Source organism: Phyllobates terribilis, unplaced genomic scaffold (genome assembly GCF_046119375.1).
Source record: "Phyllobates terribilis strain yellow unplaced genomic scaffold, ASM4611937v1 Scaffold_5__5_contigs__length_657084704, whole genome shotgun sequence".
NCBI lineage: Eukaryota > Metazoa > Chordata > Amphibia > Anura > Dendrobatidae > Phyllobates > Phyllobates terribilis.
Window position 1 is genome coordinate 602,102,609 of NW_027362765.1, and position 13,561 is coordinate 602,116,169.

The 13,561-nt window shown below is 48.3% G+C and overlaps 1 protein-coding gene across 21 annotated transcripts in view; it reads left to right on the forward strand.

Annotated features, from left to right (window-relative positions):
- KCNMA1 (potassium calcium-activated channel subfamily M alpha 1) overlaps positions 1–13,561 on the forward strand; it is a 731,255-nt gene that overhangs the window by 21,114 nt on the left and 696,580 nt on the right. For 4 of the 21 annotated variants that reach the window (XM_073686038.1, XM_073686040.1, XM_073686051.1 and 1 more), the window contains exon 1: positions 7,572–9,358. The exons of 1 other annotated variant lie outside the window; for it this stretch is intronic. In XM_073686038.1, coding sequence (XP_073542139.1) covers positions 9,071–9,358 — 288 coding nt within the window. In that variant the 5' untranslated portion in view covers positions 7,572–9,070. Of the gene's footprint in view, positions 1–7,568; positions 9,359–13,561 lie in introns of those variants that run through there. 16 more of the 21 variants (XM_073686047.1, XM_073686044.1, XM_073686052.1 and 13 more) reach the window with 8 other exon arrangements.

Genomic DNA, 13,561 nt, shown 5'->3' on the forward strand with positions numbered 1-13,561 from the left:
TCCCGGTCCTCATATTGCAGTAATATGCCCATTCTGGTCCCCATCTTGTAGTAATGTGCCCATCCTGGTCCCCGTCTTGTAGTAATGTGCCCATCCTGGTCCCTATCTTGTAGTAATGTGCCCATCCTGGTCAACATCTTGTAGTAATGTGCCCATCCTGGTCCTCATCTTGTAGTAATGTGCCCATCCTGGTCCCCATCTTGTAGTAATGTGCCCATCCTGGTCCTCATCTTGTGGTAATGTGCCCATCCTGGTCCTCGTCTTGTAGTAATGTACCCATCCTGGTCCCCATCTTGTAGTAATGTGCCCATCCTGGTCCTCATCTTGTAGTAATGTGCTCATGCTGGTCCCCATCTTGTAATAATGTGCTCATCCTGGTCCCCATCTTGTAGTAATGTGCCCATCCCGGTCCTCATATTGCAGTAATATGCCCATCCTGGTCCCCGTCTTGTAGTAATGTGCTCATCCTAGTCCCCATCTTGTAGTAATGTGCCCATCCTGGTCCCCATCTTGTAGTAATGGCCCATGCTGGTCCCCATCTTGTAGTAATGTGCCCATCCCGGTCCTCATATTGCAGTAATATGCCCATTCTGGTCCCCATCTTGTAGTAATGTGCCCATCCTGGTCCCCGTCTTGTAGTAATGTGCCCATCCTGGTCCCTATCTTGTAGTAATGTGCCCATCCTGGTCAACATCTTGTAGTAATGTGCCCATCCTGGTCCTCATCTTGTAGTAATGTGCCCATCCTGGTCCTCATCTTGTAGTAATGTGCCCATCCTGGTCCCCATCTTGTAGTAATGTGCCCATCCTGGTCCTCATCTTGTGGTAATATGCCCATCCTGGTCCTCGTCTTGTAGTAATGTACCCATCCTGGTCCCCATCTTGTAGTAATGTGCCCATCCTGGTCCTCATCTTGTAGTAATGTGCTCATGCTGGTCCCCATCTTGTAATAATGTGCTCATCCTGGTCCCCATCTTGTAGTAATGTGCCCATCCCGGTCCTCATATTGCAGTAATATGCCCATCCTGGTCCCCATCTTGTAGTAATGTGCCCATCTTGGTCCCCGTCTTGTAGTAATGTGCCCATCCTGGTCTTCATCTTGTAGTAATGTGCTCATCCTGGTCCCCATCTTGTAGTAATGTCCCAAACTGGTCTTCATCTTGTAGTAATGTGCCCATCCTGGTCCCCATCTTGTAGTAATGGCCCATGCTGGTCCCCATCTTGTAGTAATGTGCCCATCTTGGTCCTCACATTGCAGTAATATGCCCATTCTGGTCCCCATCTTGTAGTAATGTGCCCATCCTGGTCCCCGTCTTGTAGTAATGTGCCCATCCTGGTCCCTATCTTGTAGTAATGTGCCCATCCTGGTCCTCATCTTGTAGTAATGTGCCCATCCTGGTCCTCATCTTGTAGTAATGTGCCCATCCTGGTCCCCATCTTGTAGTAATGTGCCCATCCTGGTCCTCATCTTGTAGTAATGGCCCATGCTGGTCCCCATCTTGTAGTAATGTGCCCATCCCGGTCCTCATCTTGCAATAATGTCCTCATCCTGGTCCCCATCTTGTAGTAATGTGCCCATCCTGGTCCCTATCTTGTAGTAATGTGCCCATCCTGGTCCTCATCTTGTAGTAATGTGCCCATCCTGGTCCCCATCTTGTAGTAATGTGCCCATCCTGGTCCTCATCTTGCAGTAATGTGCTCATCCTGGTCCCCATCTTGTAGTAATGGCACATGCTGGTCCCCATCTTGTAATATTGTACTCATCCTGGTCCCCATCTTGTAGTAATGTGCTCATCCTGGTCCCTATCTTGTAGTAATGTGCCCATCCTGGTCCCCATCTTGTAGTAATGTGCTCATCCTGGTCCCCATCTTGTAGTAATGTGCCCATCTTGGTCCCCATCTTGTAGTAATGTGCCCATCCTGGTCCCCATCTTGTAGTAATGTGCTCATCTTGGTCCCCATCTTGTAGTAATGTGGCCATCTTGGTCCCCATCTTGTAGTATTGTGCTCATCCTGGTCCCCATCTTGCAGTAATGTGCCCATCCTGGTCCCCATCTTGTAGTAATGTGCTCATCCTGGTCCCCATCTTGTAGTAATGTGCCCATCTTGGTCCCCATCTTGTAGTATTGTGCTCATCCTGGTCCCCATCTTGCAGTAATGTGCCCATCCTGGTCCTCATATTACAGTAATGTGCCCATCCTGGTCCCTATCTTGTAGTAATGTGCCCATCCTGGTCCCCATTTTGTAGTAATGTGCTCATCCTGGTCCTCATCTTGTAGTAATGTGCCCATCCTGGTCCCCATCTTGTAGTAATGTGCTCACCCTGGTCCCCATCTTGTAGTAATGGCCCATGCTGGTCCCTAACTTGTAGGACATTCAACTGAAAGGAATCACTGACTTCGTCGGCCCTCAGGACCAGGCCGCAATCATTACGGGGGCCCTGGTGCCTGGGGGCCGCATCAAGCGGCCTTGGGCCGTGTGTTTGAGACCCCCTGTCATAGACTGTAAGCTTGCAAGCACTGCCCTCATTCCTCTTGGTATCTGTTTACTATGTTGTCTTTATTGTCTGTACAAGTCCCCTCTGAAATGCAAAGTGCTGCGGAATATGTTTGTGCTACTGACGCGCCCCCTGGGCCATATTCTTTAGGGGGAATATCCGGAGCCGGATCAGATGGGAGTTGTAGTCTTCCGAGTGGCTGTGACCCGGTCCGTGCCCAGGGTGTCAAACTCAGTTGTATGTGGCAGTCCTACAGATGTTACTAAGTTCTTAATGTCGACTACGCCACCCGTTGTATTGCGGTCACTGTGGCCGCCGCTGCAGCAGGGTCCGCTGAGGCTGGTGGTGTAGGTGCAGCTTTGGTGATATAACCCCCAACGGGTGGGGTATAGCCTCAGGGGGATCAGGTGCAGAGGATGGGAGTTGTGGTGATGCAGTGTAGACGGCAATCAGAGACAGAGTCGGGTTATGCAGTTTAGGATGTTTACTCACTGCTGATGTTCTGGTCACTCCAGCTTCGAGTGACCTCCCGAGCCGTGCTGCGTCCACCAGGTTCTGGATCCAGCCAACCCCCAAATAAGTCCGGAGCGTGACCCTGAGCTCTCCTTCTGTCCTTTCTCTGGCCGTCCCCACTATTGATCCACCCAGGTCCAGCTCCCTCGGGCCTTCTGTTGGGAGACCCTTGGCCTTGGGCTCCCTGACCCTCCTCGTGGTATGCCTTCGTGGTGGATGTGGTGGGTGACCGTGGCAAACGCTGCCCACGGTCTCCGGTCTCTGGCTGGGGAGTGTTTTTGCCCCCACCAGCTTGGGTTCCGGTACCCTGTGCCGACTCTTCACCCGGGGATTTAAGTTGGGTTCTTGGAGTCCTTTTCTTCTGTTTTCCCCTCTGGGTCTCTCTTTCTCCTCTCTCACTCTGGGTCTCTCTTCTCCTCCGCTCGCTGACTTTCTCTCTGCAACTGACCATGTTCTTAGTTGGTGCCCACCTTATATACACCCTCTATGTGTGAGCTCAGGTGACCAGCACCCAATGAGCTCCTATCTTTACCCAGGCTGCTCCCCCTATCTGCCCCTACACTACTTGGGATGTACCACCCCCCTCCCACTCCAGCCAGGAACAGACTCGGTCGTACCTGCACATTTCTAAGTGGGAGTACCGTCGGTCTGCTCCTCGGAAATGGGATGTGTGTAGTGCATGCAGCCTACCGAGCTCAGTTTCACACTCCTTCCTTACCCGGGAGTGGAATATCACACCTCTGGGTTGAGGTGCAATACCCCTGTAGCAGCCGAATCCTCAGGGTGCTACATTCCCCCCTGGTAAATCACAGCACGTCCTCGGGCTGTAAGACAAAAACATCACATCACATACAAAATTTTTCATAAACATATAAAACATATAAAACATTATATAAATTAGCAGCATTAAACATTCTCGTCGTCTCTTGTTCCTCCTCCGGTCACTGGGCAACTGTTGACCGGGCAAAGTGCGACAGTTCCTTTCTTTAAGGTGGTTTTACAGTAAAACCAGTAGGGGGCGCTTTAGGACGCGCAACTATATACAAGGATATGGCCGCTCTCAGTCCTCGGCCAGTTAAGGAGGGAAAGGGAATGGCTGCTCACAGTCCTCAGCCTGTGGGATTAAGGGTAAACGGGTGAACAGTTCACTCAGCTGGTCCCAACGGGGACTATATTAGCAATAACAGTTTCTTTGTACCCCGATCGGGTAACTATTTACAGCACCTGCTCCGCTGTACTCAACAACGTCTTCCTCCTGCTCCTTCTTTGGGGATCTCAGCTTCAGACCCGTCCGGATCCTCTTGCTCTTCCTCCTCACATCGCAGCTCCTCCTCTGTCAGGCGATGCACATGGAGGGCGTAAGGTCCTTTGGCACACTTGTGCCGGGTAAAGGTGACCTCGTCCCCGATATAAAGGTCACGACCTCTGTGCCCCTCCGGCAGATGGGACTCCACATCTCTGCGCGTGACAAAGACGTCGCCGGGGGTGTTGTGGTCTCTGATGAAGCCCCACCCATGCTGCATATTGAACTTAATTACAGTCCCGGTGGTGCGGGGACTGTGCGCTGCACGGGGGTCCCTCCTGGTTCGGCTCTTCTGCTCGGCGCTCCTTATTTGGGCCTGTTGTTCCCGGACCCGCCTCTCTCTCCGCTCCCTCGCAAACTCCTCGAGCTGCTGTCGGCAGCACTCAGCACGCTCCGCTGCAGCTGCCCTGGTTTCCTGAGTGAACCCCATTAGGTCTTCTCCGGTGGGGTCCCACTCAAATTGGGTCTCTTCAAGCGGGGGCGAGATCCTTATCACGGGCTTCGGAGCCGGAATCAGGGGTGCACACATGGCCCCAACTCTCCTCTGGTGCTCCAGTTCATAATATTTCTGGGGCCAGATGAAAGGCTGCCCGTCCGGCCACGTGTGCTGGGCAAACAAGTCCTCTCCCAGACGCGGCACCCTTGGTTTTACGGGTGCGGGCGCGGTGGTGGTGGCGCCCGGGTTGCCCAGGCCTTGCGGCCAGGCCTGGGGCGCCTGGAAGGTGAAGGGCACCGTTAGGACGGCGGCGCCCTGGGCTACCTGGCCTTGCGGCCAGGCCGGAGGCTCCGCGGAGGTAGGGGGCGCTGTTGGTGATGCGACGCCCGGAAATTCTAGGCCCTGCGACCAGGCTGGTGTTACTTCCTGTTTTGCCACGCTCGGGGTCGGTGCGCATGGCGTCACAGGGGTCGCGGCGGCGGCTTCCGGTTGGGGCCTAGTCTGCGTCGGTGACATGGCGTTTTCGGGCACAGCAGGGGGACTTTCGGGCTCTGCGACGGGGAGCTGGGGCAGGTAAGCGGTGTCCCGGTTTGGGGTATAGACGTCCCCTTTACCTGCCTCCATGCGTTCGGCTCCCTTCTCGGCGCCGTCTCCGGCCTTGGGTCCTCCCGCGCCATCCTCAGAGGCGGTCTGTCTCCTCATCTTGGCTGGCGTGCTCCGGGTCTTGGTTTGCTGGGCCATCTCTCGGCTCCACTCCGCCAATGTCTCTCGCTGTACCCGGGCCATCCTCCGTGCGAGGCCCTCCAGGGCAGTCTGTGCACACTCCCGGTCTCGGGGGAGCTGTGCAAGGACCTCCACTAGGCCTAGTGGGGTCGTGGTTTCCAGCAGGCTCCTGACCAACGGGTCGGTGCTGCTCTGCTCTTCTTCCAGCAGGCTCCTGGCCAGCGGGCCGGTGCTGCTCTGCTCTCTCGCCATCTCCGGGTGAGCTTCTCTGCTACTCTTCTCCAGGCTTCCTGCCTCCGGGTGCGCTCGCTCCAGACTCCTCCAAGCGGCACCCATCTTCGTTCTTTTCTTTCGTCTCCTCCCACTTCGAGGGCGGTCCCGGGGCCACTTGGTGACTGTCAGCTCCAGGGGCGGTTCTTTCACGCCGACAGACACCTCTAGCATCACAGTCTCTGTTGGTGGGGGCGGTTTCCACTTTTGGCGCCATTTTCGGTCTTGGCCCACGATGGGAGGTGGCCTCTCGCCACCCTCTGGCACGCCCATAATGGCGTCCGCTCTTCCAAGGCGGGAAACCTTTGGAAATGGCGGGAATCGCTTCCCAGTGGCGGGAAACTCTGCAGATGGCGGGAAAAAGTTGTTAATGGCGGACAACCGGCGGAAATCGACTGGTGATGGGGTCCGATGGCGGGGACCCTCCGGAACCGGCGGGAGACTTCTTTTTGAGGTAAACTTGCACTTTTCTTCAGGCACGCAGTACCCGGGTGTTGCGGGCACGTAATCCTGCCGACTACGCCAAAGTTGACGCGCCCCCTGGGCCATATTCTTTAGGGGGAATATCCGGAGCCGGATCAGATGGGAGTTGTAGTCTTCCGAGTGGCTGTGACCCGGTCCGTGCCCAGGGTGTCAAACTCAGTTGTATGTGGCAGTCCTACAGATGTTACTAAGTTCTTAATGTCGACTACGCCACCCGTTGTATTGCGGTCACTGTGGCCGCCGCTGCAGCAGGGTCCGCTGAGGCTGGTGGTGTAGGTGCAGCTTTGGTGATATAACCCCCAACGGGTGGGGTATAGCCTCAGGGGGATCAGGTGCAGAGGATGGGAGTTGTGGTGATGCAGTGTAGACGGCAATCAGAGACAGAGTCGGGTTATGCAGTTTAGGATGTTTACTCACTGCTGATGTTCTGGTCACTCCAGCTTCGAGTGACCTCCCGAGCCGTGCTGCGTCCACCAGGTTCTGGATCCAGCCAACCCCCAAATAAGTCCGGAGCGTGACCCTGAGCTCTCCTTCTGTCCTTTCTCTGGCCGTCCCCACTATTGATCCACCCAGGTCCAGCTCCCTCGGGCCTTCTGTTGGGAGACCCTTGGCCTTGGGCTCCCTGACCCTCCTCGTGGTATGCCTTCGTGGTGGATGTGGTGGGTGACCGTGGCAAACGCTGCCCACGGTCTCCGGTCTCTGGCTGGGGAGTGTTTTTGCCCCCACCAGCTTGGGTTCCGGTACCCTGTGCCGACTCTTCACCCGGGGATTTAAGTTGGGTTCTTGGAGTCCTTTTCTTCTGTTTTCCCCTCTGGGTCTCTCTTTCTCCTCTCTCACTCTGGGTCTCTCTTCTCCGCTCGCTGACTTTCTCTCTGCAACTGACCCTGTTCTTAGTTGGTGCCCACCTTGTATACACCCTCTATGTGTGAGCTCAGGTGACCAGCACCCAATGAGCTCCTATCTTTACCCAGGCTGCTCCCCCTATCTGCCCCTACACTACTTGGGATGTACCACCCCCCTCCCACTCCAGCCAGGAACAGACTCGGTCGTACCTGCACATTTCTAAGTGGGAGTACCGTCGGTCTGCTCCTCGGAAATGGGATGTGTGTAGTGCATGCAGCCTACCGAGCTCAGTTTCACACTCCTTCCTTACCCGGGAGTGGAATATCACACCTCTGGGTTGAGGTGCAATACCCCTGTAGCAGCCGAATCCTCAGGGTGCTACACTACAAAAATAAAAATGATTATCATTACATTCTTTATACTGTATTGCTCCATTCGCTCAGGGGACTTTGGGCCTGCGATTCCCAGGATGAGTGGGGGATTACTTATGAGCTATCCCCGTGATGATGTTTATGAGAATACCTACTTAAAGCAATTTCACCCTTTAAAACACTAGTTACATATTGAAAAGATTTTATTACCCTCTGTGCCCATATTCGTTCCATTTGTGAGCAGAAGGTCTTTAGGCCATACTAGAATTTAATTATATGAAGTTGTCTGTTACATCTAGAAAAAAAATAGCATTTTAGTTAATAAAAATAATAAAAATAATAGTAGATGAAGAAGAATAAAAAGAAAAAGAAGAGAAAGAAGAGGAAGAATAAATGGAAAAGAAGAAAAAGAAAGGAATAAAAAGAAAAGAAGAAAAAGAAAAGAAATAAAAAGAAAAGAGACAAAAACGAAGAGGAAGAAGTAGAAGAAAAAGAAGAATGAATTAAAAAGAAGAAAAAGAAAAGGAATAAAAAGTAAGGAGAAGAAAACGAAATCAAAGAAAAGAAGAAAAAAAGAAAAGGAAGAAGAATCTTTGTGTGTAAATAAATGAAGTAAATATTTACATTTGAATAATCAACTAAAAAACAAGCAAAGTGTAATCATGCTGTGGCAGTCTCCCATCTTTCTCCCCTCCTCACCTTCATCTCCTCGGTGCATACTCTGCATCTATACCTGGGATGTGACAGAGGCAGCAGCACTAGTGGAGGAGGAGGAGGAGGGACACGAGTGATCAGCTGGGAGGATTACAGCCCTGAACAGTCGGAGGAGAAAGAGGAAAAGGGACGGTAGGAGGGGTGAATAGCCAGCAGGCTGGCAGGCAGCGTGGAGAGGAAAGACAGAGGAGGTAAAGGAGGACACCGCAATCTGTGTCGTCGGGTGAAAGGAAGGCTTGAAGACAGGAAGACGATCCAGAAGGCTCTTATTGATCAAAGACCTCAGCAGCCGAGAAATCACCTTCATTGCCTGCAATTCCTATGGCTTTCCAGCGTGCAGCTGCAGGAGAGCCGAGGAGCCGGCGCTCACAGTGAGGGGCTGCCTCAGAATAACAAGCAGACCCCAGCTCTCTCCCCTTGGCAGTGCACAGGGCTGCGAACAGGTGCTGCGATTGCTGGCGCTTTATATGCAATAATGGATGCCTGATTACCAAACGCACAACAATGAGTGTCTGCCATAGCTATCCCTGGCAGCATTGCTTGGTATTCCATCTCTATGACATGCTCATTCTTATATAGGGAAAGACCCCACATCCAGAACCAGGCATCAGGGAGAAATGAAGGACCTGCTTGGATCTGCTCATGCTTCTTACTGATGGAAAGACTATGACAGCTGTGTATGAGGTGCTGGGGTAGCATTGGTCTTGAGGACACCCCTAGTTTGTGGAATGAGATTTTAAAGCCAGAGCTGAGACAGTTCTTGAGTCATAGGACTGCCCTTATTTCGCAGAAGAGGCAGTCAGAGAAGGCCCCATAATTTATTTGACCTGCCCCTTTCCTTTGCAATATGGCAAGTGCAGGAATTTGGGGGCTGAGGCATATGTGGCTTTCAGGGTTTCCTGGGTCCTTCTGTTAGCAATGTCAAGTGGCAACAAATCCCAAAGCAACTTCAGTAGCCTTGGCTTAACCATGAGTGCTATCAACAACAACCTGCACGTAGACTCTGTCCATACATCCAGAGGGGACCCTGACCTCATTATTCCAGTCACCGCGGAGGTGCCATGTGACAGTCGGGGACAGCGCATGTGGTGGGCATTCCTGGCCTCTTCAATGGTGACATTTTTTGGGGGCCTTTTCATTATTTTGGTATGGAGGACCCTTAAATACCTTTGGACTGTCTGCTGCCACTGTGGGGGCAAGAATAAGGTAAAAATATTTCCATGTGAACGTCTATGTGTAATTGGGAGTATTGTGTTTTTGGAATTTTATTTGCATTATAAATATTTCAGTGAAACTGGTAATATTAGTAGAACGCAATCATTATTACTGCTTTATCCTTTATATGTTTGCGTAATGTGATATTAAATTATTTTGTCTCCTATATTAATCGTCATCAGCTTGATTAATTGCTTTAACTTTTTTTTCTCCCAATAAACGTTACACATGTCTTAGGCATTCAGCTATAACTGAAAGCATGCACATAAATGAGTGCTACTTTAATTAAAGCTTTTGGTGCGTTTACATTTGGTTGGTGTCATGGCCAGTATGAATCAGCTCTCTTCTACTAAAATGATAGGTTGTCATTCTATATGGAGTTAGCTTAGCCTGTGTAGATCATTTCAATGTGACATCACATTGCAGCAAGGTGTCATCACAAGTTGTTCTTGCCCATATAATTAAAGAGAAAGCTTACTTTTATTCTAAACATACACAAACTGAGCACCAGAAAAAAGTGACAGACTTGATGTAAAGTTTCACTATTTGAAAATACTTTTAATAAATGTGTATAATGGGAGTCTCCACGTATGATTATGTATAACAGTTTATATGACCATCCATATATTATACTTAAATCAGTTTTCAGTCAACTGACTTCTACCTCTTATATTACACTCCAAGATAATTCATTGGTGGTTTGGACTACATGAAAGACAAGACCAACTTTCATCAATTTCCTGAACTTTTACAAAACTTTTATCTCTTTTTCTAAAATTAATATAATCCTAACTTTCAGTTTATCTTGCCTGGACCAATTTTATATGTAATTTTACATTTGAGTTGGCAATGACGTGTGTGGGAGTTAAGGAAAACAAAGAGTCAACTGTGTTTTGCAGAAGCAGAAAGAGGTAATTTAGGTGTAATGTATAAGGTTTTTGTCCCGTAAAATAAGATTAGCTCCTAGAATGTTCCACCACTCTCTAAAAAGGGTATTTATTGTTCAGAAACTAAAGAGTATTCCTATACTTCATCAATTCCTTGATGCTATCACTATCTCTGATTGCGCTCTCCCAATAGGAAGCTTCATGGTTAAGTTTCAATAGGTTCACAGTACAGTATTAGAGCTCTGTTTAATAATGTCGTCTACCTCGGTGTCCATCACACGACAAAGACTGACTTAATTCCCTGGAAGTGATTGTCTCACTGCAAGTACAGATATTGACAACCTTGTGAAATTCATGTAGAAAATATATTGGAATATTGTATATTGATAGTTTTAAGTATACAATAAATGCGCTCTTTTTGCTGACACTATAATACATCTTTATGTTCCTTAAAAATGTTGTCCTCTTCTGATTTAAATGGCAATCTCTATAGCTACAGGTGCAGCTCACTAAATTAGAATATCATCAAAAAGTTAATTTATTTCAGTTCTTCAATACAAAAAGTGAAACACATATGTTATATAGAGTCATTACAGACCGAGTGATCTATTTCAAGTGTTTATTTCTGTTAATGTTGATGATTATGGCTTACAGCCAATGAAAGCACAAAAGTCATTATCTCAGTAAATTAAAATAATTAACAAAAAACACCTGCAAAGGCTTCCTAAGCATTTAAAAAGGTCCCTTAGTCTGTTTCAGTAGGCTCCAAAATTATGGGGAAGACTGCTGACTTGACAGATGTCCAGAAGGCAGTCATTGACACACTCCACAAGGTCCCAGAGTTCCAATTTTCATTTGGAAATCAAGGTCCCAGAGTCTGGAGGAAGAGTGGAGAGGCCACAATCCAAGCTGCTTGAGGTCTAGTGTGAAGTTTCCACAATCAGTGATGGTTTGGGGAGCCATGTCATCTGTTGATGTAGGTCCACTGTGTTTTATCAAGATCAAAAGCGCAGCCGTCTACCAGGAAATTTTAGAGCACCGCATGCTTCCTTCTGCCGACAAGCTTTTTGGAGATGGAAATTTCATTCTCCAGCAGGACTTGGCACCTGTCCACACTGCCAAAAGTACCAATACCTGGTTTAAAAACAGCCGTGTCACTGTGCTTGATTGGCCAGCAAACTCACCTGACCTTAACCCCATAGAGAATCTATGGGGTATTGTCAAGAGGAAGATGAGAGACACCAGACCCAACAATGCAGACGAGCAGAAGGCTGCTATCAAAGCAACCTGGGCTTCCATAAGGCTATGTGCCCACGATGCAGAAATGCTCAGGATTTTTTCCTGAGCGTTTCTGCATCTCCCTGGCAGAAAAAAACGCATGCGTTTTCCTGTCATAGACATGCGGAAGTGAAGCGTTCTTCACTTGCATTTCCGCATGCGGGTTGACAAGCGCTTTCCAAGCGATTTTAGCATCACTTGGAAACCGGCATGGATTTATATAGTGTGACCTAAAGAATGGTTAAAAATAAAAAATAATATCTATACTTACCTTCCGATGGCCCCCGCAGTCTTGATCCCCTCCGTCCCGGCTGCCGGCAGCGGTACACTAAAGGACCTGCCGACGTCAGCGTTGCGTGACCCGTCACATAACTATGACGTTATCGCAGGTCCTTCATTCCATTGCGAACTGCTGGCAAGCAAGGAGGACCGCACCGCGGGCCGCCAGAAGGTAAATATATATTTATTTTTTATTTTATTCTTTTTTTTACAGTTTTCAATGGTACCCGGGTCCGGAGGAGAGTCTCCTCTTCTCTAGACCTGGGTACCATCCGCACATTAGAACGCATGGAATCCGCATCTACATATACAGTGATGCGTAATCCATGCGATCTAATGCAAGTCAATGGTGGCGAAAACGCAGCGCTTCCGCAAAATAATTGGTAGTGCTGCGTTTTTTTCCGCAATGATAATCCGCAGCGGAAATTTCCGCATCATGTGCAAAGCACATGTGGATTATCATTGGGGAACATGGCAGGCCTTCTACCATGCGTTTTTTAAGCGTTTCTGCAGCGTTTTTGCCGCTGCGGAAACGCTTATAAAACGCATCGTGAGCACACAGCCTAACACCTCAGCAGTGCCACAGGCTGATCGCCTCCATGCCACGCCGCATTGATGCAGTAATTGATGCAAAAGGAGCCCCGACCAAGTATTGAGGCATTTACTGAACATACATTTCAGTAGGCCAACATTTCGGATTTTAAAAAGATTTTTCAAGCTGTTGTTATAAAGTATTCTAATTTACTGAGATAATGGCTTTTGTGTTTTCATTGGCTGTAAGCCATAATCATCAACATTAACAGAAATAAACACTTGAAATAGATCACTCTGTTTGTAATGACTCTATATAATATATGAGCTTCACTTTTTGTACTGAAGAACGGAAATAAATTAACTTTTTGATGATATTCTAATTTAGTGAGATGCACCTGTATGTCTCTCTAGTCAGTTCCTGGTGCATGCAAATTGAAGTCCAAAACTTAGAATCTTCCCATGTGTCACTTATTCTATGGTTCTTTGTTATGATGTTGCTCAAATAGAGCAACATTTAGCCAAAATAAAACTTTAATTTTCCACAATTATCCATTTGCCTACAAAATTAATTTGGTTAATTAGTACAAATTGTTTTCATAAAAAGTTTCTTTTGCAGTAATTTAGAAGTATGATTAGTAATACACTCATTGGCCTTAGAATCTAGAAATTAGAAGATTGCAGCTTTCATGCTGAAATTGCCTAATTTCATATGCCAGCGAAAAAAGATATGATCTGGGGAATATACAGTATGTCCTAACTTTATTGGTAGCTGACACTTAATATGGATGTCATAGTGACAGCTTGAACCCATTAATGTGACAGGGAGCTGAAATGATCAGTTCCTTCTAAATGGCAGTGATAAACACAATGCTACGTCTACACACCAGGTCCTCACTTGTGGAAACAACTGCTTTTGTGTTACAGTGTCATTGGAATCTCTTGAAATTGTAATGATTTCACAGGCTATGGAGCTTTGCAGAGGCTACAAAGGGGGGACTTGGCGTTGGTGGATCATTGATAATTTATTCTTTAATTTTAGTTATATGTTTATTTATTTATATCCTGTTGCACATATGGCACCCACAAATTGGATAGCACGGTCCACAAAGTGTAATTGCTTACATCAGTCTCTGACCACAATGTGGTTCAAATCTAATTTTCAGTTTTCAAAATACTTGAAAGCCAGGTATTATGTATGCATGGGGCCACCTGCAGT